Source organism: Podarcis gaigeae, assembly GCF_964106915.1.
Source record: "Podarcis gaigeae genome assembly, chromosome: 15".
NCBI classification, from domain to species: domain Eukaryota; kingdom Metazoa; phylum Chordata; class Lepidosauria; order Squamata; family Lacertidae; genus Podarcis; species Podarcis gaigeae.
In genome coordinates this window covers 20638921-20661234 of record NC_139692.1, presented here as the reverse complement: position 1 = coordinate 20661234, position 22314 = coordinate 20638921, and the positions used below count along the sequence as shown (strand labels likewise).

Below are 22314 nucleotides of genomic sequence, written 5' to 3'. Positions count from 1 at the left end.
GAGGCGGAGCCGGCTCTGCTGCCGCCGCCTTGGCTGCTGCCAGAAGCTCGCCCGGAGCTCGCGCTGCTGCCCTTGCGCTGCTGCTGCTGCTGCCGCCGCCAGTGCAGCCGCGCGACATGCGGCTCCGGGGACGCGGCGGAGGAGCCGCCGCGGGGAGCAACTTGCTGCTGCTGCTGCTGCTGCTGGCTGCCTTCTGCGGGGCGGCGGGCGGGCAGGGGACGCGGCTGCTCAGCGGTGAGTGCCTCCTGGGCTGGGCGGTGCAAGCGGATGCATCAGTCCCGGTCCCGAGTTGGCTGGGGGGAGAGGCAATCGCGGGGGTCTCGGGCTGGTCCCTCCTGTTTTGCAGCGGGTGGAGGGAAGCACCCACACCCGGGAACTGAAAGCAAATGCAAAAGTTAAGGGGGGACGATCTGGAGCTGCGTCTCCGCTTTCTGGAATGGGGAGCGCATTGGGCATTGGGTTGGGTACTTATCCCTGGATTTGGGGGGGGGGGGCATTGAATCATTGGAATGAGCCCCGACTGAGAAACCTGCCTATGGATGAGGAAAGTGATGCAAACTGGGGTAGGGACAAGATTCTGTGTTGGAGAGAGAACAGTGGGTGAAAGAGCAGCTTCAGCGGTGCCCAAGGTGGGGGCTAACCCCCCCCCCCATGGCACTTTTCTTAATGCGCACACAAAAATGCTACTGCTGCTGCAACAACGAGAAGCAGGCCGGTTGTGAAGGTGCAGAGCTTTCCCTTCCCAGAAATGGAGGGTGGTGGGGGGGGGGGTCCTTCTGCATGAGAAAAGCGGGACCAGCGGCTTTAGTATCTGTTTCTAGAGGCAGGGAGACAACCAAAGTATGCAGTCCTGGCTGTGTGGTTTGGCAGTCTCTATCCCATCGAAAGCCAGGGGCTATGCGCTGCCAAAGTTGTGTGCAGGACTGCGCCCAGAAAAATGTTGATGGCACCCCAGCTGATATGGGTGGCTTCATCTTCAGCAGCCTGCTGCTTACTCTACAGTGGATTGTGGGTGGACTAAATGAGACAGGGGTTTTCTTTCGCGGAAAGGGAGGGGGGCGACGGTAGAGCTTTCTGCAAAAAGTTGTGTGCGTTTCAACACCCAAATGTAGCGGAGACCTTGTGTGTGTGTGCAGCGGAGAAGCTGGGATCCCTTCCAGGCTCTGCTCTGGGCTGCTAAAGCTCCGGACACAGCAGAAGTGGGGGGTGCAGAATGGGGCTGCCCCAACCGGGAAGGCACTATGGCAGATGCTTTGCTGCTTTGGCATGGTGGGAGGGGGGAAGTGATGGGCTGCCACATTCTACAGATCTCTCTCAACCGGGCACCCTTAAATCTTAGGGAGACTTAACATGAGTCAGATGCCCAGGACCCTGGTTTCAGTTCTGGGGATCAGCGCTGGAAGAAATGATATGAAGCTGCTTTCACTGTATCAAGCCGGGTAGCTCAGTTGGTTATACTACGATGGTGATAATGCCAAGGTTGCAGGTTCGATCCCCGTACCGGACAGCTGCATATTCCTACACTGCAGGGGGTTGAACTACAATGATCCTCAGGGTCCTTTACAATTCTACAATTCTGTGAAATAAGCTGGCCCCGTGGTGTCTATTTCAGCTGGTGGTCTGTTCCTGAGAATCTTTGTGAGCTGCAGGGGGTGGTATTGTACGCTCTTCTTCATCTGAGCTCCCGTCCAAAAGCATTGGTTAAGTTCAGTCATTTTAAACTCTGGGAAGAATAGACTTATGGGGCATCTCTCTTTAGATGACATTACTTCGCTTAATTCAAAAGGTGGTTAGCCAGTCTGGCTTCAGCCGGGGCATTTCCCGATCATTCTGCTGATCTGCCCCAGCGTCCTGCCCTGATGGTGCCGTTGTGCAAAATGGATATTGTTTATATGATGCTGCCTACTATTGAGTCAGGCTATTGGTCCATCTAGCCTATATTGTTTGCTCCGACTGGTAGCAGATTTCCATAGTTGCAGGAAGGTTTTGTCCTTGTTTAAAACTGGCCCTGTGAACTGGAGATGCTGATGAGTGAACCTGCAAACCAGGCAGTGTACCACTGAGCTCTGGCCGTTCCCATGAAGTGCCGTCGAGGAGAACTGCTTCTGAGCTCACTTAGAATGCTTATCTATCACTTCTGAGTCACTATAGCTCTCCCCCCCCAAAAAAAAACCCTTACTACTAAAGCTGGCATAGGAAGCTGCCCTATACTGAATCTGACCGTCCAGTTCAGTAATTTCTGTACAGAAATTACTGGCAGTGGCTCTCCAGGGTTTCAGACAGAGGGCTCTCTAAGCCCTGCTGGGAGGTGCCAGGGCTTGAACCAGGGACCTGCATGCAGAGCAAATGAGCTATTGATAAGCTACAGCCTAGAAATACTGTGCAGTGGGATATATATATATATATATATATATAACTATAAAGAGGATGTTTAAAATACTGTTGTGATGTGAAGTGGGCAGCCCACTGCACAATATTTCTAGCTGGCCTAGAAATATACATATATATGTGTGTGTATGTGTATACTGTGTATATGTGTATTTCCCCCTTCTTAAGACCCTTTAAATAAACTCTTTCCCCACTCTAAGTGTGGAGACTGTCTGAAAATAAATACTGCCAAAGAATTTCCATTTGTTCTGTACTAGTCAGGCCTGCTTTGTCTGGGTTTGCTTGTTCCTTCACCCCCACAGCTATAAGTGCTCCTATCTGTTCTAGGCTGCTGCAGAATCATGTAAGCAATGTAAAACAAAAACAAAATACACATCTCAGTCGTACAATAAAGCATAATAAAATTACTCAATTACCTGAACAAGTATTTGTATTTTAAAAGGTACCTGTTTTTTTGTTTTATTAAGGCTACAGGCATTTCCAATCATTCTTTTCTTTTGCATTAATGAGGGCCAGATACATAGTCAGTTCATATTACCATTGGGGACACAATTTATGGTTTTGGCATGTAGAATCAGCCCCACACATGCTCCAATTTAATGTGTCTTGGAAAACTCATAAAGCAACTTCTGCTAGGGTGTTGTGTGTGTAATTGAAGGTGTGCAACTTTATGCATGGCATGCTATTGTCCCCCACCCCAATTTCCATGTTATGATTTCATTGTGAAACTAGCATGTTTATATACTGCCACGTGATTGATGGCTACCACATGTTTGCTGTTCTAGCACTAATTACTTTTCACATGCAAAACAACTTGCAGGCCTTAGTTATCCTCATCAGAAACGTAGATGACACGACATTATTGTTCCCATTTTACAGAAGATTGGGGGGGGGAGGGAGCTATGCAAGGCCTTGGTTACAATGGGATTCAAACTTAGGCCTCCCATCACTGTATTAAACTATGCTGCTGTTTTGCAGAACTATTTCATATTATTTGTCTGAGTCATTAATAAGGTGTTTGCTAGTGTGTTTTGCAACAGATATGAAACACCTGACGGGCAGACATGCTTTCCTGAACTTTCAGGGACTTGCTCAAAGAGCTATGATTGGCCATGGATCTCTGGTGCATATCCACTACAGTCATACTGTAGCCTTTTGAGGCTTTGCCCTCGGGTGAGAAGAGCTTTGCGCCCGGGACGGGGAAATGGGAGTCAACAGACACTCAAGGAATAGTTTTGGAAGGAAAAGATTTATTTCTACCATCCATGAACTGGTAGAAGGAGCAAGTGTGATAGATTCACAAAACAAGCACAAGTTCACAGCCATTTGCACAGAGCATTATTCCCCTCCAGTTCCCTCCCCTTTCTCTACCTCCTCAGGAGCCCTGCCCCATGATGAGTTTCCTGAGCATGAACAGAAAGCTCCTGTCTTTGGGACTCGGGACTCTTGGCGCCCTTCCCAAGAAAAGTGGATGAGAAGCCAAGGGGGTTGAGGAGCCTTGCGGTTCAACGTGTCCAAGATGTGTTGGAACTGACTCTTATCTCACTCTAATACCTCGGGTTGAATGTGCTTCGGGATGAGCACGTTCGAACGCATTACTTCCGGGTTTCGCAGATGCTCAAAATGACGTCATGTGCATGTGCAGAAGCACCAAAATGTGACACGCGCAGATGCGCGGACACGGGTTACGTTTGCTTCTAGATGCGAACTGGGCTCTGGAACGGATCTCGTTCACATCTACAGGTACCACTGTACTTGTTTTGGAGCACCTATCTGCCCTCCACACTTGCAGTTTGTGTTGCACTGAACACCAGTGTGATCTAGCCACTGTGCAAGATGTGAAGCAGCTCTAAGGAGGGATTTGAACTTTGGCCTCTGCATCTACCTCTTTGCACGAAAAATGCCTAACATATTGATGCAGCAGAGAAATTGGTTAGAATCTTAGCTATATTTATTAAGGGCTAATCAGACTGAAATCAACACCTTCCTTAATAACTAAGCACCTTTAGTTTCATGGACTCATCTCTAATATGCAGTAGAGTGAGATCACTGGTTGGACAAGTTGACTTGTAGCAGTGCAATCAGCTGCATTGCATTCCTGCCTTGGCTAAAAATAACTTCAAATTTTGCTGATAAAATGCAGACAATTGCCAGGTTGTTGCAAAAACTTTAGCCACCTCAAAGCATCCCACTCTTAAGGGCTTGATATTCTGCAGTCCTGGTCATTGCCAATTTTATAAGTGATGTGCTTTTTCTCTTCTTCCCATTGCCTCACAGCTGCGGATCTGATTCTTCAGAGAGGTAACGTGTTTTGTGTTTCATCGGAGATGCATGTTGGTCAGATTATTGATGGCGGCTAGACTGTTTTTGCTGTGCTCAGCATTTTAACTTGTATGCCATCTGCAGTTAAGACATTGGAATCCCACGCAGTCCAATTACTGTGCTGTATTAAGGACCTTGGAATGGAGTGCTGTAAACTTTTGTTTTGTACATTTAAGGATGAATAGAAACGCGAGGCTCTCTCTCAAAATGTGTTTTAGAAACACCACTTTGCATCATAGGGGTTTATAACATCCTGTCCTGAAATACATGTTCCATGGTTGGCTTCTTAAAACAGAACACTTGACTCTGCACTGGATAAATGTGGACATAAAAACACTAATTAAAATGATTTACTCGGATGTGGTCGTTGTGTTCCCTATCTTTTTATATAAAAGTCACATTGTGAAATTCACGAGGCAGAGATTAGTTGATGATATAGGTTTATAGGAAGCAGCTTTATCAGGAGCCAGACCATTGGTTAGCCTCGCTCAGTATTGTCCACATACATTGCCAATGGCACTTCAGGGTTTCAAACAAGAGTCTTTTGCAGTCCTACCTGGAGATGCTGGGGACTGAACCTTCTACATGAATTCTTGTCAGGGCGGTTTTCAGGAGCAGGTCCGCAATAACTCACACGGTGTCAGTGAAGTTAACTCTCTTTATTCAAAGAAACAAAACAGCTCAGGAGGCCAGACCTAGTGAGTATTGCAACTCTCCCCAGTAGATCTTGCCCCAGTAAAGCAATTCCAAACAGCTTCCCTAACTCTCCTCCTGGTCATCCCCCAAACGATCTGAGACTTCGATGCCTTGTGTGTATTTGCTCCTCTCATTTCATACCTCTTCTGGTTCTGGGAGACCAGGGGTGGGGGGAACTGGTCACAGGAGGAGGGAGAGACCCCCTGGCTTCTTCAGCAGCCAGCTTCATCTCTGCCTCTTGGTCCCCTTCCTCTGATTCTGGACTGTTCTCTGTCCCAGCCTCTTCCTGCTCACTAAACCCTGTTGCCCCTTCAGCTTCTGACACCTCCTCCTCCCAGTCAGCTCCCTTTTCTCCCTCTGACCACTCAGCATCATCCCACCACCAATCCCCAGGTTCTGAGCCTTCTTCCCTTGGGGGTTCCCCAGTTGATGCCCCCCACCACTCGGCATCCTGCCAGACCATGACAATTCTACTACTGAGCTACAGCCTGTATGAAAATTTATAACACAAATTCTGAGATTGAATGAGCCTTAATATGAACTAGTTTAGTTAATTTTTTTGTGATAAGAAGCTTTCACCTAATACAAAATCTGGGTTCTTTCTGAGCACACATACCAACAGAATTATGGCTGGCACTCATTTTTGCATCTGGCCAAAATGTGACAGCAATGCTTTCCTCAACTTCAGTCAAAGGAAATGTGGCTAGACTGGCCATAATATGCAAGTAGGTGTTCTTAATTCCAGTTCATGTTAGTTTTATGAGTGCCAATGTGAGTTAATGGAGAGAATTTCCATTCAGCACAAAACTCATCATGGGAGAAGTATTGGCTACCTTTCCTGCTGGTTTGCTAATGGTTTTTTTTTTCTTTTTGGTCTTCCTCAGGACATGCCATTTGCCGTGGAGGAACCCAACGCCCGTGCTACAAGATCGTTTACTTACATAATGTTGTACGCAGGGTTGGCTTTAAAGAAGCTCTTCAGGCCTGTAGGAGAGATGGAGGAGACCTAGTCAGTATAGAAACACAGTCAGAACAGAAACTGATTGAGAAGATGATTGGAAGCTTTTCAGCGTCAGATGGCGACTTCTGGATAGGGCTTAGGAGAGAATCAGATCCTGACAACAGCACTGAATGCCCAAACTTGTACTCTTGGTCAGATGGAAGTTTGTCCACATTTCGGTAAGTCCACATGTTCAGAAGTATGAGTTCCTTCATGAAGTTAGCGAGTCAAACAAAAGTATTAAGTGTTCTGAATAGAGATTCCTACCCATTGATAAATAAGTTCTACCTTTTGAAAAAGCATTGGTGTTTTAATTCAAAGCCCCAGAGAATTTCTTTTGGCCATAATTGTGTTTTGCTTTCCTGGCTTAGGTACACCTGTGTGTCAAGGATGTCAAGAGCTCAACCTATTATCGCATAACGGGTTTCCTGGTAGGAATGGTGCTAACCTTCCCACAGCTCACAGTACCAAACTGGGACATCAGGCCCATGCTAGGAGTGTAAGCAGCTGCCACACCCTTTACTTTCTGGCATAGTTGTGGCTTTATCCTATGTGACCAACATCAACCAATAAAATTTGTATACTAGAACATCAGTGACCAAACAGGGGCCCATCCAGCTTTGTATCCTGCTGATATAACCAATAACAATAATTATGGCAAGGAAAAAATTGCACAAGTGTTCTTTCTTTGGACTGTGAAAGGGGCTAAATCCGTTTGCCTATCCTCTGTTAGCACTATGCAGTATGTGGGTTCAGCCAGGGAAGGCTTATGGCCAAGACAGATCCCATGGGCTGTAATTCAGGGGTATTATTTATGTATTGCTTCATAAAATGTATATACCATTTGATAATAAAAGACCTCAAAGTGGCTTACGAAAATAATAAAATAATATCACTGTCAGTGAAAAAACAGTTATTTAAAACATACAAATAATAATTAACATCAATGGTAAGCTTAAAACCTTGCAAACATTCTACATAACCAGATAGGTTTGTCTAAACAAAAATGTTTTTAACGGATGCCAAAAATAATGCAGCAAGGCTGCCTGCCTGAATGACAATCAGGTGGAGGGATAGAGGATTTGGTTTGCATGAAGAAGGTTCCTGGTTTTATCCCTAGCATCTCCAGGTAGGACTCGGAACACCCCATTTTAAAAATCCTTGGAGAGCCACTTCGAATCACTGTGTAGACAACATAGAGCTAGATGAACCATTGGTCTGGAGAAGGGCATAGGCCACTGGTAGAGCATCTGCTTTGCTTACAGAAGGTCCCAGATTCAATTCCTGGCATTTCCAGCTCAGAGCATCCCCTGCCTGCAAACTTGGGAAGCTGCTGCCAGTCAGTGTAGACAGCACTGAGCAAGATAGACTAATGGTCTGACCAAAAGTCAGCTTCCTATGTTGCCAGCCTAAACAGGAAGCCTCCATAGCACTTCCTGTTGAGGACAACCAATGGCTTGCCTGGGTCAGTGGAGTTCCTCCAGCACCCAGGATCTCTTTTCTGTTTAGGGAGATACTCCAACCTGAAAATGGCCTCGGCCCAGTATACCTGAAGGAGCATCTCCACCCCCATTGACTGGATGCTGAGGTCCAGTGCCGAGGGCCTTCTGGCGGTTCCCTCATTGCGATAAGCAAAGCTACAGGGAACCAGGCAGAAGGCCTTCTTGGTAGTGGTGCCTGCCCTGTGGAATGCCCTCCTATCAGACGTCAAAGAGATAAACAACTACAGTGGTACCTCGGGTTACATACGCTTCAGGTTACACACTCCACTAACCCAGAAATAGTGCTTCAGATTAAGAACTTTGCCTCAGGTTGAGAACAGAAATCGTGCTCCGGCAGCAGCAGGAGGCCCCATTAGCTAAAGTGGTCCTTCAGGTTAAGAACAGTTTCAGGTTAAGAACAGACCTCCGGAATGAATTAAGTACTTAACCCGAGGTACCACTGTGCCTGACATTTAGAAGACATTTGATGGCAGCCCTGTTCAGGGAGGTTTTTAATGTGTGACATTTTAATGTACTTTTAATCTTTGTTGGAAGCTGCCCAGAGTGGCTGGGGAAACCCAGCCAGATGGGCGGGGTACAAATAAATTATTATTATTATTATTATTATTATTATTATTATTATTATTATTAACCTCCCCCGGCTCATCATAGGGGGGGCAGCTGTGCACAGAGCTATGAATTCCTGCTTCTAGCCTTGCTGTCCCTGACATCTGCCCCCTCCACATTCACGTGAATAGCTAGAGAGGCAGGTACAAAGTCAAAAGGTGCTGTGAGTGAATTTGTTTACTTCCATGTATTTCTCTGCTCTGCGAAATGCCCTTCATGGGGAGAACTCCTGGCAAGGAGAAACAATTCACCTGATGTCTTGCTTTGATTCCACAGAAACTGGTACGCAGACGAGCCCTCCTGTGGAAGTGAAGTCTGTGTTGTGATGTACCACCAGCCCTCAGCACCTGCAGGCGATGGGGGACCATATATGTTTCAGTGGAATGATGACAGCTGCAGCATGAAAAACAACTTCATCTGCAAATATCCCCAGGGTAACGGAGTCCATATCCTGCGATGTGCAATTCGGCTCAGGGGCTGGTCATTTCTGGTGTGGGAGACTTCTAGTAATGAAGGGTGTGGTGATCACACAGGGTCCCTGGACATTTAACAGTCTATTGATCCCTGTGCCACCACTGTGATCACTTCCCCGCTGCCACCAACCAGTTACTCTCTGGTAAAACACCGAGTCCAGTCCGTTGTTAAAAGTGAACCAAAGAAACCAAGTTTATTTTACAAACATTAACACGTTTATGGTTTCTCAAATAATATTCCTGTCATCTTAACTTTAGTTTCTTTACCGGCCTATACCTTCCTAATACCTTCTGACTGATTATCTCAACTGTTTGACTGACTCCTCTTAACAAATTCTCTCACTCTCTCATACCAGACTAGCCCAACCCACAGACTTATCTTCCCTCTCTCATCTAACTCCAGACTGTCTTCTCAACCACTCTAACTCTAACTCCTCTTAACAAAACAAAAAAATTCCTTCCAGTAGCACCTTAAAGACCAACTAAGTTAGTTCTTGGTATGAGCTTTCGTGTGCATGCACACTTCTTTAGATACACAGATATCCTCTTAACAAATTCTCTGTGCTTAAACCTTATAGACAGCTAACTCTGCCCCTTGGGTTCCCATTGGTTAGTCATTTTACAATTAGTTAACCCTTTCCCTATGAACCCAGTATGATGTCACACACATGGGAGGGCAAACGCCACAAAAGGATACATGAATGCCTGGGAACGTGTCGTTAAACACAATGTCTACTTGTGTTATGGAGTCCTAAGAGTTAACTTGCTAATTATGGACTTTATCTTTTGCGGTTGTGGAAGGAACATCCTATGTCCTTTGGCCTTAACTGAAAGAACTGAAACCAAGAATGATTAATAACATATATCTGTACAGTATATTGTGATGTCTCTCCAGTTTTGAAGAAATCCAGCATCCTTCCGTATAGTCAGTTTTCTCAGCACTGCAACAGGCATTAAAAGGGAAATGCTACTGGGGCAGTCTCTGAACTCAGTGTATATTTGGTTATTGCTTGAATGATAATTCAATTTCTATACTGCTTAATATGTTAAAAATATCTCTAAGCAGCATACAAAAAAGAAGCAACAACAGACAACTTAAACAAAATATTACTAAAATTCAGAGTTACAGGTACAGTGATACCTCAGGTTACAGACACTTCAGGTTACAGACTCCGCTAACGCAGAAATAGTACCTCAGGTTAATAACTTTGCTTCAGGATGAGAACAGAAATCGCACAGCGGCAGTGTGGCGGCGGCAGTGGGAGGCCCCATTAGCTAAAGTGGTGCTTTAGGTTAAGAACAGTTTCAGGTTAAGAACGGACCTCCGGAACGAATTAAGTTGTTAGCCAGAGGTACCACTGTACATATAAAAATGTAACATTAATACAGAGTTACTAATATATAGAAATCAATATCAGGTCGTCCCCCCCCCCTTCTGACACACCCTCCCTCTCAGCCTCAGGGTTTTCAACCAGGGTCTAAACAAACTCTCAGCTCTCCACAAAAGTCTCACAAGAAGACAAGTTCCTGGAAACAGAGGACATCACCCTAGGCTCTCATTCTAGACTTGCTTTTTATGGGCAGGCCCAAAGTGGATGGCACTTCCTCAGGCTGCCCACAGCTGTGTGCCGTTCAGCTGTACTCTCCACACTCAGTTCCAGATACAGCAGGTTTGATGCATTTCCCAGGGGGTCTAAAGGAGGGGGAAAGGCTCCCCTCCACTCACAGCTCTTTCTTCATGCTCTGTGTCCCCTTCCTCTTCCAGTTGGCTTTTTTTAACAGTTTCCAACTCAGAAGAAGATACAGTAGTACCTCAGGTTAAGTACTTAATTCATTCCGGAGGTCCGTTCAATACCTGAAACTGTTCTTAACCTGAGGTACCACTTTAGCTAATAGGGCCTCCCGCTGCCACCGTGCCCCTGGAGCACGATTTCTGTTCTCATCCTGAAGCTAAGTTCTTAACCCGAGGTACTATTTCTGGCTTAGCGGAGTCTGTAACCTGAAGCGTCTGTAACCCAAGGTACCACTGTACTGTATTGTGAGGCTTAGTTCTCACAGCTTTGATGGAGTTTGCAATGTGCAGTACAATAATGTGCCTCTAGCATTCACTGGCAACATACTTAAAGATGTTGCTCATAGGAACATCAAGAAACCTAGAAGGGAATCATGTGGAACCATAGCTTCTCGAGAGCCACCCTTAGAGAGGATGCAGGTTAAGACTTTTAAATATCACCACTGGGCACCGAAAAAATCTGAAGGCGATGAAATGACAAGGGAAATGGGAAAATTGTTTCAGTGACAAGTTGCAAGCCATTTCCAAAAATGGTCTCGTTAACTAAATTGCTGGGACACAATATCAAATGTGCCAAGAACTTCCATGGATGAGCCAAAACATTGGGGGAGTGGGATTATGTTTCTCCTGGTGACCAAATGCAGAAGAAAATGTATATCTGTATGTTTGTTCCCTTGCAGAAAAGCCAACAGCTGCCTCTGAAATTAATACCTCTCAAGCAGGTAAATGTCACATCTGTAAAAGTTGAGCGCATGGTATAGATTCTGTTCCAAATAACAGCTACAGTTCCCAGAGTGTTCCCCAGTCAACTCCTAAAAACTGTCCACAACTCCCTTAACAAACTACAGTTCCCAGGATTCTCTGGGAGAAGCTATGACTGCTTAAATTGGCATGATACTGCCTTAAAATGTACAGTGCAATAAGCCATTCTCCTGTAGAGTTGCATAGCTGTCAACCCCTTTTTTTGTGGGAAATTCCCTTATTCCAGCGCCATTTCCCGCTGCTATCCTGGATTGTTAGATATCCTGTAGACTGTCCCCGAGACAGGTGAGGCTGCTGGTCCCTTATTTTCAAATCTGAAAGTTGACAGCTATGAGAGTTGTAATAGCCAGATTCCTTTCCTAGGAGCTGCAACAGAGACCTTTACACCCACATCCCCAGAAGAACCCATTCCTGAAGTTGCAACCAATAAAACTTTCAAAGAAGCTAAAGGTAGGCACTGTCATTCATTACCACTGTAATGGATGGAGCTCAGTGGCACAGGAGCTGAGTGGGAGGGAGAACACACTTTGCATGCAAAATGGTTCCAGGCTCACTCCTCTGACATCTCTCTTAAAAGGGACAAGTGACAGGTGATGGGCGGCAGCAGGGGGTGGGGGGACCCTTTGCCAACAACCTTGCAGAACTGCTGTCAGCCAGAGCAGGATTTGGGCTGGAGGTTTTCACCAGCCCTTTCAGCTGAAGCCCTTCTGCAAGGAAAGCAAAGACTCTGTCACTGAGCCCTGGCTTGCAGGACTGGCTAGTCCAGCATCCTGTTCTCACAGTGGCCAACTGTGATTCCCATGGGAAACCCACAAGAAGGACCGAGCAACATTTGTAATTTGTAATGCAACATTTGATTTCCTGGAGAACACCACAGCAGAGATAATTAAAACATCCTGATACTTGTGCTAATTATATCCTCTCTTCCTGCCCCCATTGCTAAAGTTAAAAGAAAAAAGGGGAAATTATGCACAGAGAACCTGGAGCGCAATAACTGCATGAAAAAGTAATGCCTGTTCATTTTTCCACTGAAAGTTAGAGTATCTTTTCCCCCTCAACAGAGCCTGTTTGGAGCCTTGCCTACTTCTTAATCCCCAGCATTCCTGTTCTGCTTCTCCTCGTGGTCATCACAGCCATTTTCAGCTTTTGGCTTTATGCAAAGAGGCAAGTCACAATATGGGGCAAAGCATGAGGCTTTATGATACGCTGTCATAGACAGCATCTGATCAGCACCAAGAGGCAGTGTGAATGAATGTAGAACAAAACTGGGAGTGGGGTTGTAATGGAAGAGGAGGGATGTGAACAGACTGTAAGAAGCTCAATGAAATTACTATTACACACATCTGGAATGAAATGTTTTTGGGGGCTTTCAAGTTATTTTAAAATGCTTTAAATATGTTCATTTTTATTCTGTTCCAAATTGTATTGTTTTAACGTGTTGATGTTTGCTGCCCTGGGCTCCTCTGGGAGGAAGGGTGGGATATAGATTTAATTAATAAATAAACATTATTTTGAGAAGGGGGCATGTTAACAAATGTGCACACACATAAACATCTGCTGCTATCACTTTTAGGTGTCCTTCCTGTTGCTAGCTTGTATGCGCTTCCAGGGTAAAATTCTACTTTTGGGCAAAGGAAGTTAATTTCTTGCCTGCAGTTATTATTACCTTTCTTTTTCCTGCTACTGCTAAGTTCAGATTGGATTGTGCCACTACATACTAAAACAAAGCTGACCATACCTGAATTATTCTCTTCCTTTATTTGGCCACAGACTCTGTGTGTGTGTGTGTGTGTGTGTGTGTGTGTGTGTGTGTGTACGTACACACACTTTCTCTGCACTAACACCACTAGATTAGTTTCTTAGTAAGTGTTTTGTGGTCCAGTGGAAGATAAAGGGGAAGCTAATACCTTTTTATTTATTTCCCTTCTAAGGAGACGGGAGCAAACGGAGATGAATGCAAAGGAACAGGATACCTGGCTGTCCCCCAAGAGAGAGAACAGCCCCAGTTTGGAAATATACAATGTAATCAGAAAACAGTCAGAAACAGATCTCGCTAGGACCAGACCAGACATTAAGAACTCTTCTTTCCGGGCCCGTCCTGGAGAAGATACTCCTGATGACCTCTCTGGGGACTATGACAATATGGCTGTCAACACCTCAGAGAGCGGCTTTGTGACTTTGGCCAGCACTGAAAGTGGATTTGTCACCAATGACATATACGAACTGTGCAATGACCGAGTGGGGCGAAGCAAAGAATCAGCCTGGGTAGAAAATGAGATCTATGGCTATTAATGAAGACAGTGCTTTGGATATTGAGCTAAGTGGACACTGGAACTAGCTCTGGCACACAGGGACGCGCGCCTTGTAGGCAAAGGAATGTGATTTCTGCATTTGGCAGTGTTTGCGTTTTTACGATAAAGGTTTTCCTTTTTCTGAAAGTGGAATGTGAGGGAATTTATATATGTAGAGCTCTTAACTCAGCTAAGGAAAATGGCCTTGTGCAATCTTGCTTCCATTCCTTGACAGACAGACATCATTCCCTAATAATCTACAACTTGACAGTATTTCTGTCTTGTGACAACATGCACTTAAATCAAAACTCCTGTCTTTTAAGCTAATTGCCTAAGCCCAGATGGAGCTTGTGAGTTATTCAGTGATGGTTTTTCCAGCTCCAGGCTAAAAATACTACGTGTCACAGGTGACCATCAGTACCTAGTTTTCACCAGCTGCCTAGTATCCATCTTTTGTCATCCTGAAAGCCATCAGTTTTCCAGCAAGGAGGGGGCTGTTCCTCTATTGTGCTTTGCTCTTATCCACCCAGCCTACTTTTGCAACAACCGATTAGCTTTCTTATACCCAAGGACTCCCAACACAGGACATGGACATCAAATGACATCAAAAACCAACAAAGCAATATGTTTCGGATGTTGGATGTAACACGTTAAGCAAAAAGACTCATTCTAAGAACTTAAATATAAAGAACAATGTGTTCACCATAGGAATGGCTACAATCCCTAACCCCTCTTTTTGGAAAGATTGCTAAAGCAAAAATTTATAGACACATCTGCATCTGTAGAGCTATGAAGGCACTTATATGCTGCTGTACAATAGACCTCTGTGCCAGGTTTGCTCATATGCCTTGCGGGAAAGATTAAACACTGGTCACTTAATTTTGGAGGAAATAGGTGACCAGCTACTGTTACGTTATTACCTCTTTTATGCTTTCTGCTGCCGGCAAGGGTGTTGAAGACCAGCACAGCTGCACTCCTAGAAGTCCTGGTGCAGATGAGATTACTGTGCAAGGTTAGTGGTTGTAATGGGGAGTAGAAAAATACCACCAGTCTGAAACACATAATAACACATTCTGTATAAATCTGTTATGGTAGAAGCCAATGCATCAGTACACATTTGAGAGGCTAGTAGTGACACCTGGAGATCTGTGGTTGGATATCCTAATGGTTTTGTGTTGTTGTTGTTTTAGGAAGGGGGAGGGATTCAGATCAGGGTGGTGGCACTGGGAGATGAAGACTTAACCCTTCCCTGCCACTATTTTCTTAATCCAAATTTTCCCACCCCAACAGCTGCCATTTTCCTCCCAGGAGCAAACATACATGTATCCATTTCAAACTAACACAATGCTGATCATGTGGAATGTCCCCTCCCCAACATTAGGGTTTTTGTTGCTGCTGTTCATACTGCTGCAAATCTCAGGACTACCCCAAACTTTTGCTTGGATTATGCCATTTGGCTACATCAGTGCAGACTCTTCTGCCTGAAAACTTGAAATAGGACTTAAGGTAAAATGTGATAGTGCCTCTGAACATCAATTCCATATAGCCAGCTTCAGTAATGGGCATTTTTAGACCTCTTTGATGAATTTGATTAATCCCATTTTAAGGCCCTTTAAAAAAAAAGTCTCTCAGTGGACATCACTAGATATTATGGCAGCAAATCTAGTGAAGTTAGCAATTATGTATTATGCAAAGCAGCACTTTCTCTTTTCAGTCCTGAACTGACAGCTAATCAGTTTAATAATTAGATGACCCTGAGTTCTAGTATAATGGAAGAGACAGAAGAACTGCTGTGCCCACTTTCTCTGCTACATGGGTGATTAATGTCATGTACGGTTTGAGCCTGATATCATTAACTCTTATATTCTACCCAGCCTTGTGAATGTCCACAAAAAATACCAAAGCACACAAAAAATTACTAGCTCACCTATCCATGCATGCAACATAATTTGGCCAAGAAACATTTTTGATCCCATTCATATCCATGGGAGGATGCTTATCCCATTTATATACTTTTGCATAGAAATCAATAGACAGGTGTGTGGCTATTTACAAGTCTGGTTTATCTGTTACATATTTATAAATTTGTTGAATGCACAATTGCAATGTAAGCGTGACATGAACTTCACAAGAACTTCCAAATTCAATTTTTGTGTGTGCAGAATGTGATTTCCTGAGCAGGGAAGATGGAAAGTAAGTCTCTACATGCCTTTAGCCTCTTTTTCATAATACTATTTCTTGTTCCTTTTGTGTTTTACAGTACAATTTTGAAAAGATTTTTAAGTCTAGCAACAGGACATACACAAGTGATGGAAATAACTGAAAGCAAATCTTCATGAGCAACAGTTTTCTGGAAGCAGCATCTAATCCTGATTTTCTACCATCAGTCCTAAGACAGAGGGAAACAGATGAAATTCCTCCTTTGTCTTCGGATATCAAATACATTATACTTTGATTTTGATTTTTTAAAACCATTGATCCTTAAGTGGAATTTTTAAACTTCGACCTCTAAATGAGCCAAGACTGACAAGACTTCCTCCAGTGTCAAGAAAGGGCCTGATATCTGTTTTTGGAAGCACAATACTAAATGAGGGACTGAAGAAGATGTCGGTTTCAGGAAATGTAATAAAGTTCCCTGAGATCCTTTCCTCCATGTTTCAGTGAGTTTCTGCCTCAGGTGATGAGAGACCCACACTGGAAAAAGTAACAAAGTGACTGGGGCTATGTTTGTACAGTGGTCTCAAAAGTAGTCTTATTGAATTCCATGCTGAAATTCCTGGAAATGTCCAAACCAAACAATCAATGCATTATTTGTTGACATGTTTAGTTGAGGCCTGCAGTTTTTAACCTGAGTGCTACAACTCCTCCGGTTTTTTGCTCCAAGGAAGAAGCTGTGAATTGGAATAAGACCGACATTTTGTTTTGTTTTGTTTTGTTATTTGACATGTGACAGAAAAGATACTTAGTAATAGCAGCAGTCTGTTATCATGTACTGAGTGGAACAGTGTTACCATATGAGGCCACAAATGTCTTTTTTTATTATACTGTAAGGTGAAAAGAGATTTTGAGGTGGTGTTGGGTTGTATGCATGTGAATGTCTGAAGCCTCTGGCTGTGGGTGGCTGAGTTGCTGTGATGTCATGGAATGTTTGTGAACATTCTAACTTGGAAGGAATGGCACTGAAGACAATTGAATCTCCACAAACAGACCAACTTTTGTGATGAAAATAAAGATCAGTTTTGATGGGACTCTTCTCTTCAAGAGGCAGAGAACACAAGGGGTGGAGGAAAGAAAGGGCAGAGAGAAGGGGCTGAAAAGCAGAGACCAACAGAGCTTTTTCTTCTTCTAATCTAGCACACAGGGGATTTGGGGGGATTATGTGAAAGGGTTAAACCTCACTTGCCACATTCATATCCAGTTATTTAAAAAAGGGGGGTTGCGCCAAGTATTATTTTTTTTTAACCTAAAAATGATGTGGATGCTAACCGCGGGGGAAAAGTAACATCAAATTTGACACTGAGGCAAAGATTAGCCAAAAAGACACGAGGTCTTGCTTGAGTAGCTAGAAAGCAGGCTAGGCCACTTGGAACCTTGTGGTTCGGGCGTAAGGAAATGGGTGTTTATAGAGACTCCTTACCAGAGTGTATTACTTTGTGTGACATGCAGGGTGTTCAGAGCATATTTTTTCCTCTATGTGCAATTCAGCACAAAATTGCTGTCATGGAATTTGACCTTTGCCACAAAGGCTTATTCTCACCGCATGATTTCCAGAACTGACAACCATGTTATGTGAATGGCTCAAACAGAGAAGTTGCTTCCTGCACTTAATGGATAGAAAAGGAGCAATTGAATACGCACAATCCATTAACCCACATATGAATGAGAATCCCCTATAGTGGAAATTCCCTCTCCAGATGATTCCAGCTGGAATGTACAGTAGGAGAGTAGGATCCTGGAATTGGTATCGAGATAGCCTTGGGCACCTTCCAAATTTCATATTGACAAAACTCTAGTAACTTTTAATATACAAACCTTAGTGTACAAACAGCCACAAACCTTCATTGTATATTCAGTTACTTTTCCTGTTATCCTGGACATGGGTATTATTGCACTGCTGTCAAGTTTCTCTTGTGCATGTCTGAATGCAACCTTATATGTTGTTTATCAAGGAATACACATGTTTTGCTGGTGAACTGTTTGCTGGACTATAACTCCATGCTATTAAGATGGCCAGGGTTACTAAACAGGTGTGCAGCATGTACTTCAGTGGGCTGAGTCCTCCTGACCACCATTGAATTAGTTGGCACACATTGCTGAATGTGTTAAATTCCTCTACTTAAGTGCATTGTGTTTGATCTGTGATGATTCAGTCCTACATGCAACTCATGCCTTGATGAGCAAGGGATGAGCATGCATGTGTGAATCAGCCATGTGTTGCTTAAAAGAAAAGGCAACAATAATGCCCAAGATCGCTGCCCATGAGCAACAGTCAAAACAGTGCTAGGCAACAGTTGCCAAGTTGCACCAAGGAAGTGGTAGTTACTTGAGTGATGCCTCTTGCTTGGTTTCCCAATTGCTGTGCTAAAGGTACCTTTTTCATTAAGTAGTTAGATGCATTTCAATTTTTATTGCTATTTTTAAAAAGTTAATCAGTCTCACTAGCATTTCTTTATTTGCAAGTTATGGCATTGGGGATGCCAAGGTTAGTTTCTCTTATCACAGGAAATTTCTACATTGCAATGTAAACAGGCCATAGCTGTCAACTTTCCCCTTTTCTTGCAAGGAATCCTATTTGGAATAAGGGATTTTCCCTTTTAAAAACATGCCTGAGGATGGATATAGGAAATGCACAGTGCACATCTGTGGAGCTATAGCAGACGTAAGATCACAGTCTGCTATTTACCGGTAGTTTGGATAGCCTCCCCCCCCCCCCCCGCTTCTCTGAAAATAAATAATTGCCCACCTCCCATCTTATTCATTTCGTGAAATCAGCAGCCATGTAATGCTTACAAAGTGACTGTACCCTCATTAGAAACTGGCATTGTTAATATGATGCTTGGGGTTCTACTTATTTTGCATCAAAAGTAGCTAAACCACAAGATAAAATTAAAATCAATACCCAGAAGCTATCAGGAAGTTAAAGAATAAAAAGAAGCCTTGAGACGAATGTGTGTGGCATGGGAAGGAAACAACCATAAAAGTGAATACTGCTATGATTTTGCTTTGCCAGTATAAACACTTCAGGCAGCCAGTTTTCTGGAAAGGAATCCTAGCATTTTTCAACAATTGTAGTCCTTTTTACGTTTCTACTGGCCTTTGCCTGTCAGTTGGTCAGCATTATTCTGTGACTCCTTCCTTCCTAGCTAGCAGTCCTTGAGAAATGCCTGCTGGCTAAGTTCTGCAAGGCTCAAAATTCTCTGGAAAACTACGGCCATTTGCATAGGGAGTTCAACGCCAGATAAATAACTACAAGCAGCCTGAACAAAGCTAAGCAGTCTCTGCCAGGGAAGTGTTAGCCTGTGGAGTGATAGCCGTTGGCTGTTCCCCCAATTTTTAACTACATTTCATGAAGCAGTCAGATGCATTTGCTTTTTTGCCTTTTTAAAAAGGTTTTAATCATTCTCAACTTTTCTTTTTTAGCTGGTCCAGCATCATCTGTTACTGGTTTAGGAAAACAGGAAACGAGAGCTGTGCTGGGGAAAGCCATGGCCCCAACCTTTATGTGTCTTATTCACTCTCAAAGTGGGATGGCAGCATTTTTAGACGGCTTGGGTCACATGCTGCCTGTGCACAAGGGTCAAATTAGCTATTTCACACACAGATTCTTTGGTGGCTTCACCACAAGTTGCTTTTCCAGAGATTTTTTTGGCACAGATGAGCAGCCTTGCAAATGCTATTACCATGGGCATAGCCAGGATTTATGGTTGTGGGGGGTAGGCTTTATGTTAGGAGGGGGCAGAACCTTGTTTAGTTTAGTATTTTTATTGATTTACTTGATTATGGGCGAGGGCAAGTGCCCCCTGCCCCCCCCCCCCATTGTCTATGTCCATGGCTATTCCTGAATTTCAAAGTTACACTAATTAAATGCCCAACTGTGTATCAGGTTGCTACCCACTTATGTTGCCCATATAATTCTGTGTGAAGCAAGGAAGTCTGTCCTCATAGCCCTGCCCTGAGTTCCATTTCATACATCAGTTGATAAAATTGTTGATTAAATCTACATAGGGGAAAGTCAATATTTCTGAAGCAAGAAACATAATTGGTTTTCAGATATTGCACGCATAGGAGGCATGCGAGAGAAAGGGGGAGATGCCTCTTTTAAGGTAGTGCTTGCCATCTGCAGTTTTTATAAGCACTTGTATTTTTTTATATAAAAAACCAACAACAACAACTTGTTACATTAACCACTTTCTTGAATATCAAAGACCTACTGTAGAATGACAGAATAGTGATCTATGGTAGTGATGGTGGAGACAGTTTTATACTGTTTGGATAGGCTTGGGAGAGCCCAGTAGCTATAGAGTAGGTAAGGGTAGGATAGTCTAGGAAAGGATCCAAGGGGGGAAAGTAGGTACTGAAAGCAGATAGGAAGAGGGAGATTGCAGAGGAGGCAAGACTAGTCTGGGCATAAGGAACATCAGGGCTAGAAGCATGGAGATGGGAGCAAGAGAGGGAGAGGAATTGGGCTCTGCAACAGATAGTATTTTAGAAGCCAGGTGCAGGTGGCATGTATGCTTCAAATACAAATACAGTATATATCAGAAACCTGCAAGTATAGCAGCTGCAGTGTCTTTTTTTTTTTAATCTGTGTAGGAATTGTTGGGTACTCAAGGCTTCTTTTAAAACAACTTTTTCATGCTTGTATTGTTTTTGTTATTTGAAGGCTGCATACCGTAGATTGGAGCAGAAATTTATGAGGATGTTATTATGATAAAAATTTGGAGTTTTTTCTTCTTCTTCTTTTTCTGCCTCTGAACTGTAGAATTTTGGTGTGCATGTGCATTCCACAAAATGCCCCCCACTCCCAAATCTGCTGCCTGCAAATAAGAGTGGAGAATTATGGGAGGTCATTTATGCTCAGCCCTAAGAACTAGAAAAATAATGTATGAAGAGGAAAAAATGTGCACCACTAGAGGGCACCTTTGTTTCAGATTTGGCATAGTTGAGACTAATGTCCTGAGCATTCTGTAGTGTAGGCCACACACGTGACTGGTGAAGGGTTCTGAGCAGCAGAACTGTGTTTGCAAAATGTAAATTCTATATGGGATTAAAAACACCCGTGGAAAGGAGGCCCTTTTCTGTCTCCCATGAAAAAGTTGTTGCAAGTATCATTTGATCTTTCCTGTTTCCTCAGCTGTGCCTCCCCACTGTCACGAAAGGACACACCCATTAAGAACATTTCATCCAGCCTGCTAAAGTTGGCTCCGCTATTTTTATTGCTGATTTAGCTGCCAACAAAAGGACATCAGTTCTAAAAATGTGCACCGAAGGTTTCTCCAACCTGGTGCCTCCGGTTCTGGGTGTTTGAGATTATAAATCCCATCGGACCCAGCTAGCTAGGTCCACCACATCTACAGGAGATGTTTGGGGAAGGCGGTTGTGCATGTATTACAATTGCATAAAAAGCTGAGTTTGGGGACAATCTACTAAAGGAACTTTTCTGTCACTTTCATAGCATGAGAGAATAATTACAGGTGAATGAATGAAACACTACAGCAAAGAGGGTTAATGAATGGGTTTAAGAACAGAGTACAGCATCTGGTACCATATCATACCATGAGAGGCACTATTCTTAGCTTGCTCTTGCTTAGATCAGCCATCTCTGAAGGTGGATGGCTGACTAATTCCATTCAGCAGCTTCCATTCATCCACCGGAACTTTTCAGAATGGATAAATCTAGAAGGCAGTAAAGCAAATGTTAGCCATATAAAATAAGTACTGACAGAAATGCCCAGATGAAAAATTATCTGAGCCCACATGTTTAAGGGAAGAGTGGGCAGAAGAGAGCTCCACTTTGATTCCATTACAACATGGGCATCATGTACAAAAACTCCCTGAGATGTCTGTCTGCCTTTTTGTTTGTTGCTTCCCATGAAACATCCTGAAGCGATTAACAAGAAAACAGTTTGAAATCCAATACAGATGCAGACTCAAAAGGCTTATTGAAAATGAAAGTTCAATATGCAAAAAAACAAAAAACAAAAACCAACAGAGACAACAGGCAATCAGCTGTAACATTATTCGAGTTGTATGGTGGAATTTAGGAGATGGCTGAGGCACATCAGCTCTGGTTTCTTTTACCTGTACAGTATGTGCATTTTTTTGTCTTGTGTTTTTCAACCCTGAGAAGAAAACCAAAGAGGGTCTATTCTGGTAAAGTCTTGGCAATCCATGGGAGACAGTGGTGGTTTGGAATCTGTCATTGGCCAATGGTATAGTACAACTAACACACCAGAACTGGTTGTGGCACCATACTTTCTTC

The 22314-nt window shown here is 43.7% G+C and overlaps 1 protein-coding gene across 2 annotated transcripts; it reads left to right on the top strand.

Annotated features, from left to right (window-relative positions):
• LAYN (layilin) lies at window positions 1–21973 on the top strand. 2 transcript variants are annotated; one of them, XM_083714097.1, is made up of 9 exons: window positions 44–234; window positions 4666–4689; window positions 6291–6585; window positions 8791–8948; window positions 11460–11501; window positions 11905–11991; window positions 12603–12705; window positions 13473–14844; window positions 16093–21973. In XM_083714097.1, exons 1-8 carry the CDS (start codon window positions 117–119, stop codon window positions 13831–13833), a joined length of 1188 nt encoding a protein of 395 aa, XP_083570223.1. In that variant the 5' UTR covers window positions 44–116; the 3' UTR covers window positions 13834–14844; window positions 16093–21973. The 2 variants fall into 2 exon arrangements, with proteins under 2 accessions (XP_083570224.1, XP_083570223.1); XM_083714098.1 differs by lacking the exon at window positions 4666–4689 and having other exon boundaries at window positions 1–234.
• The last annotated feature ends 341 nt before the right edge of the window (window positions 21974–22314 follow it).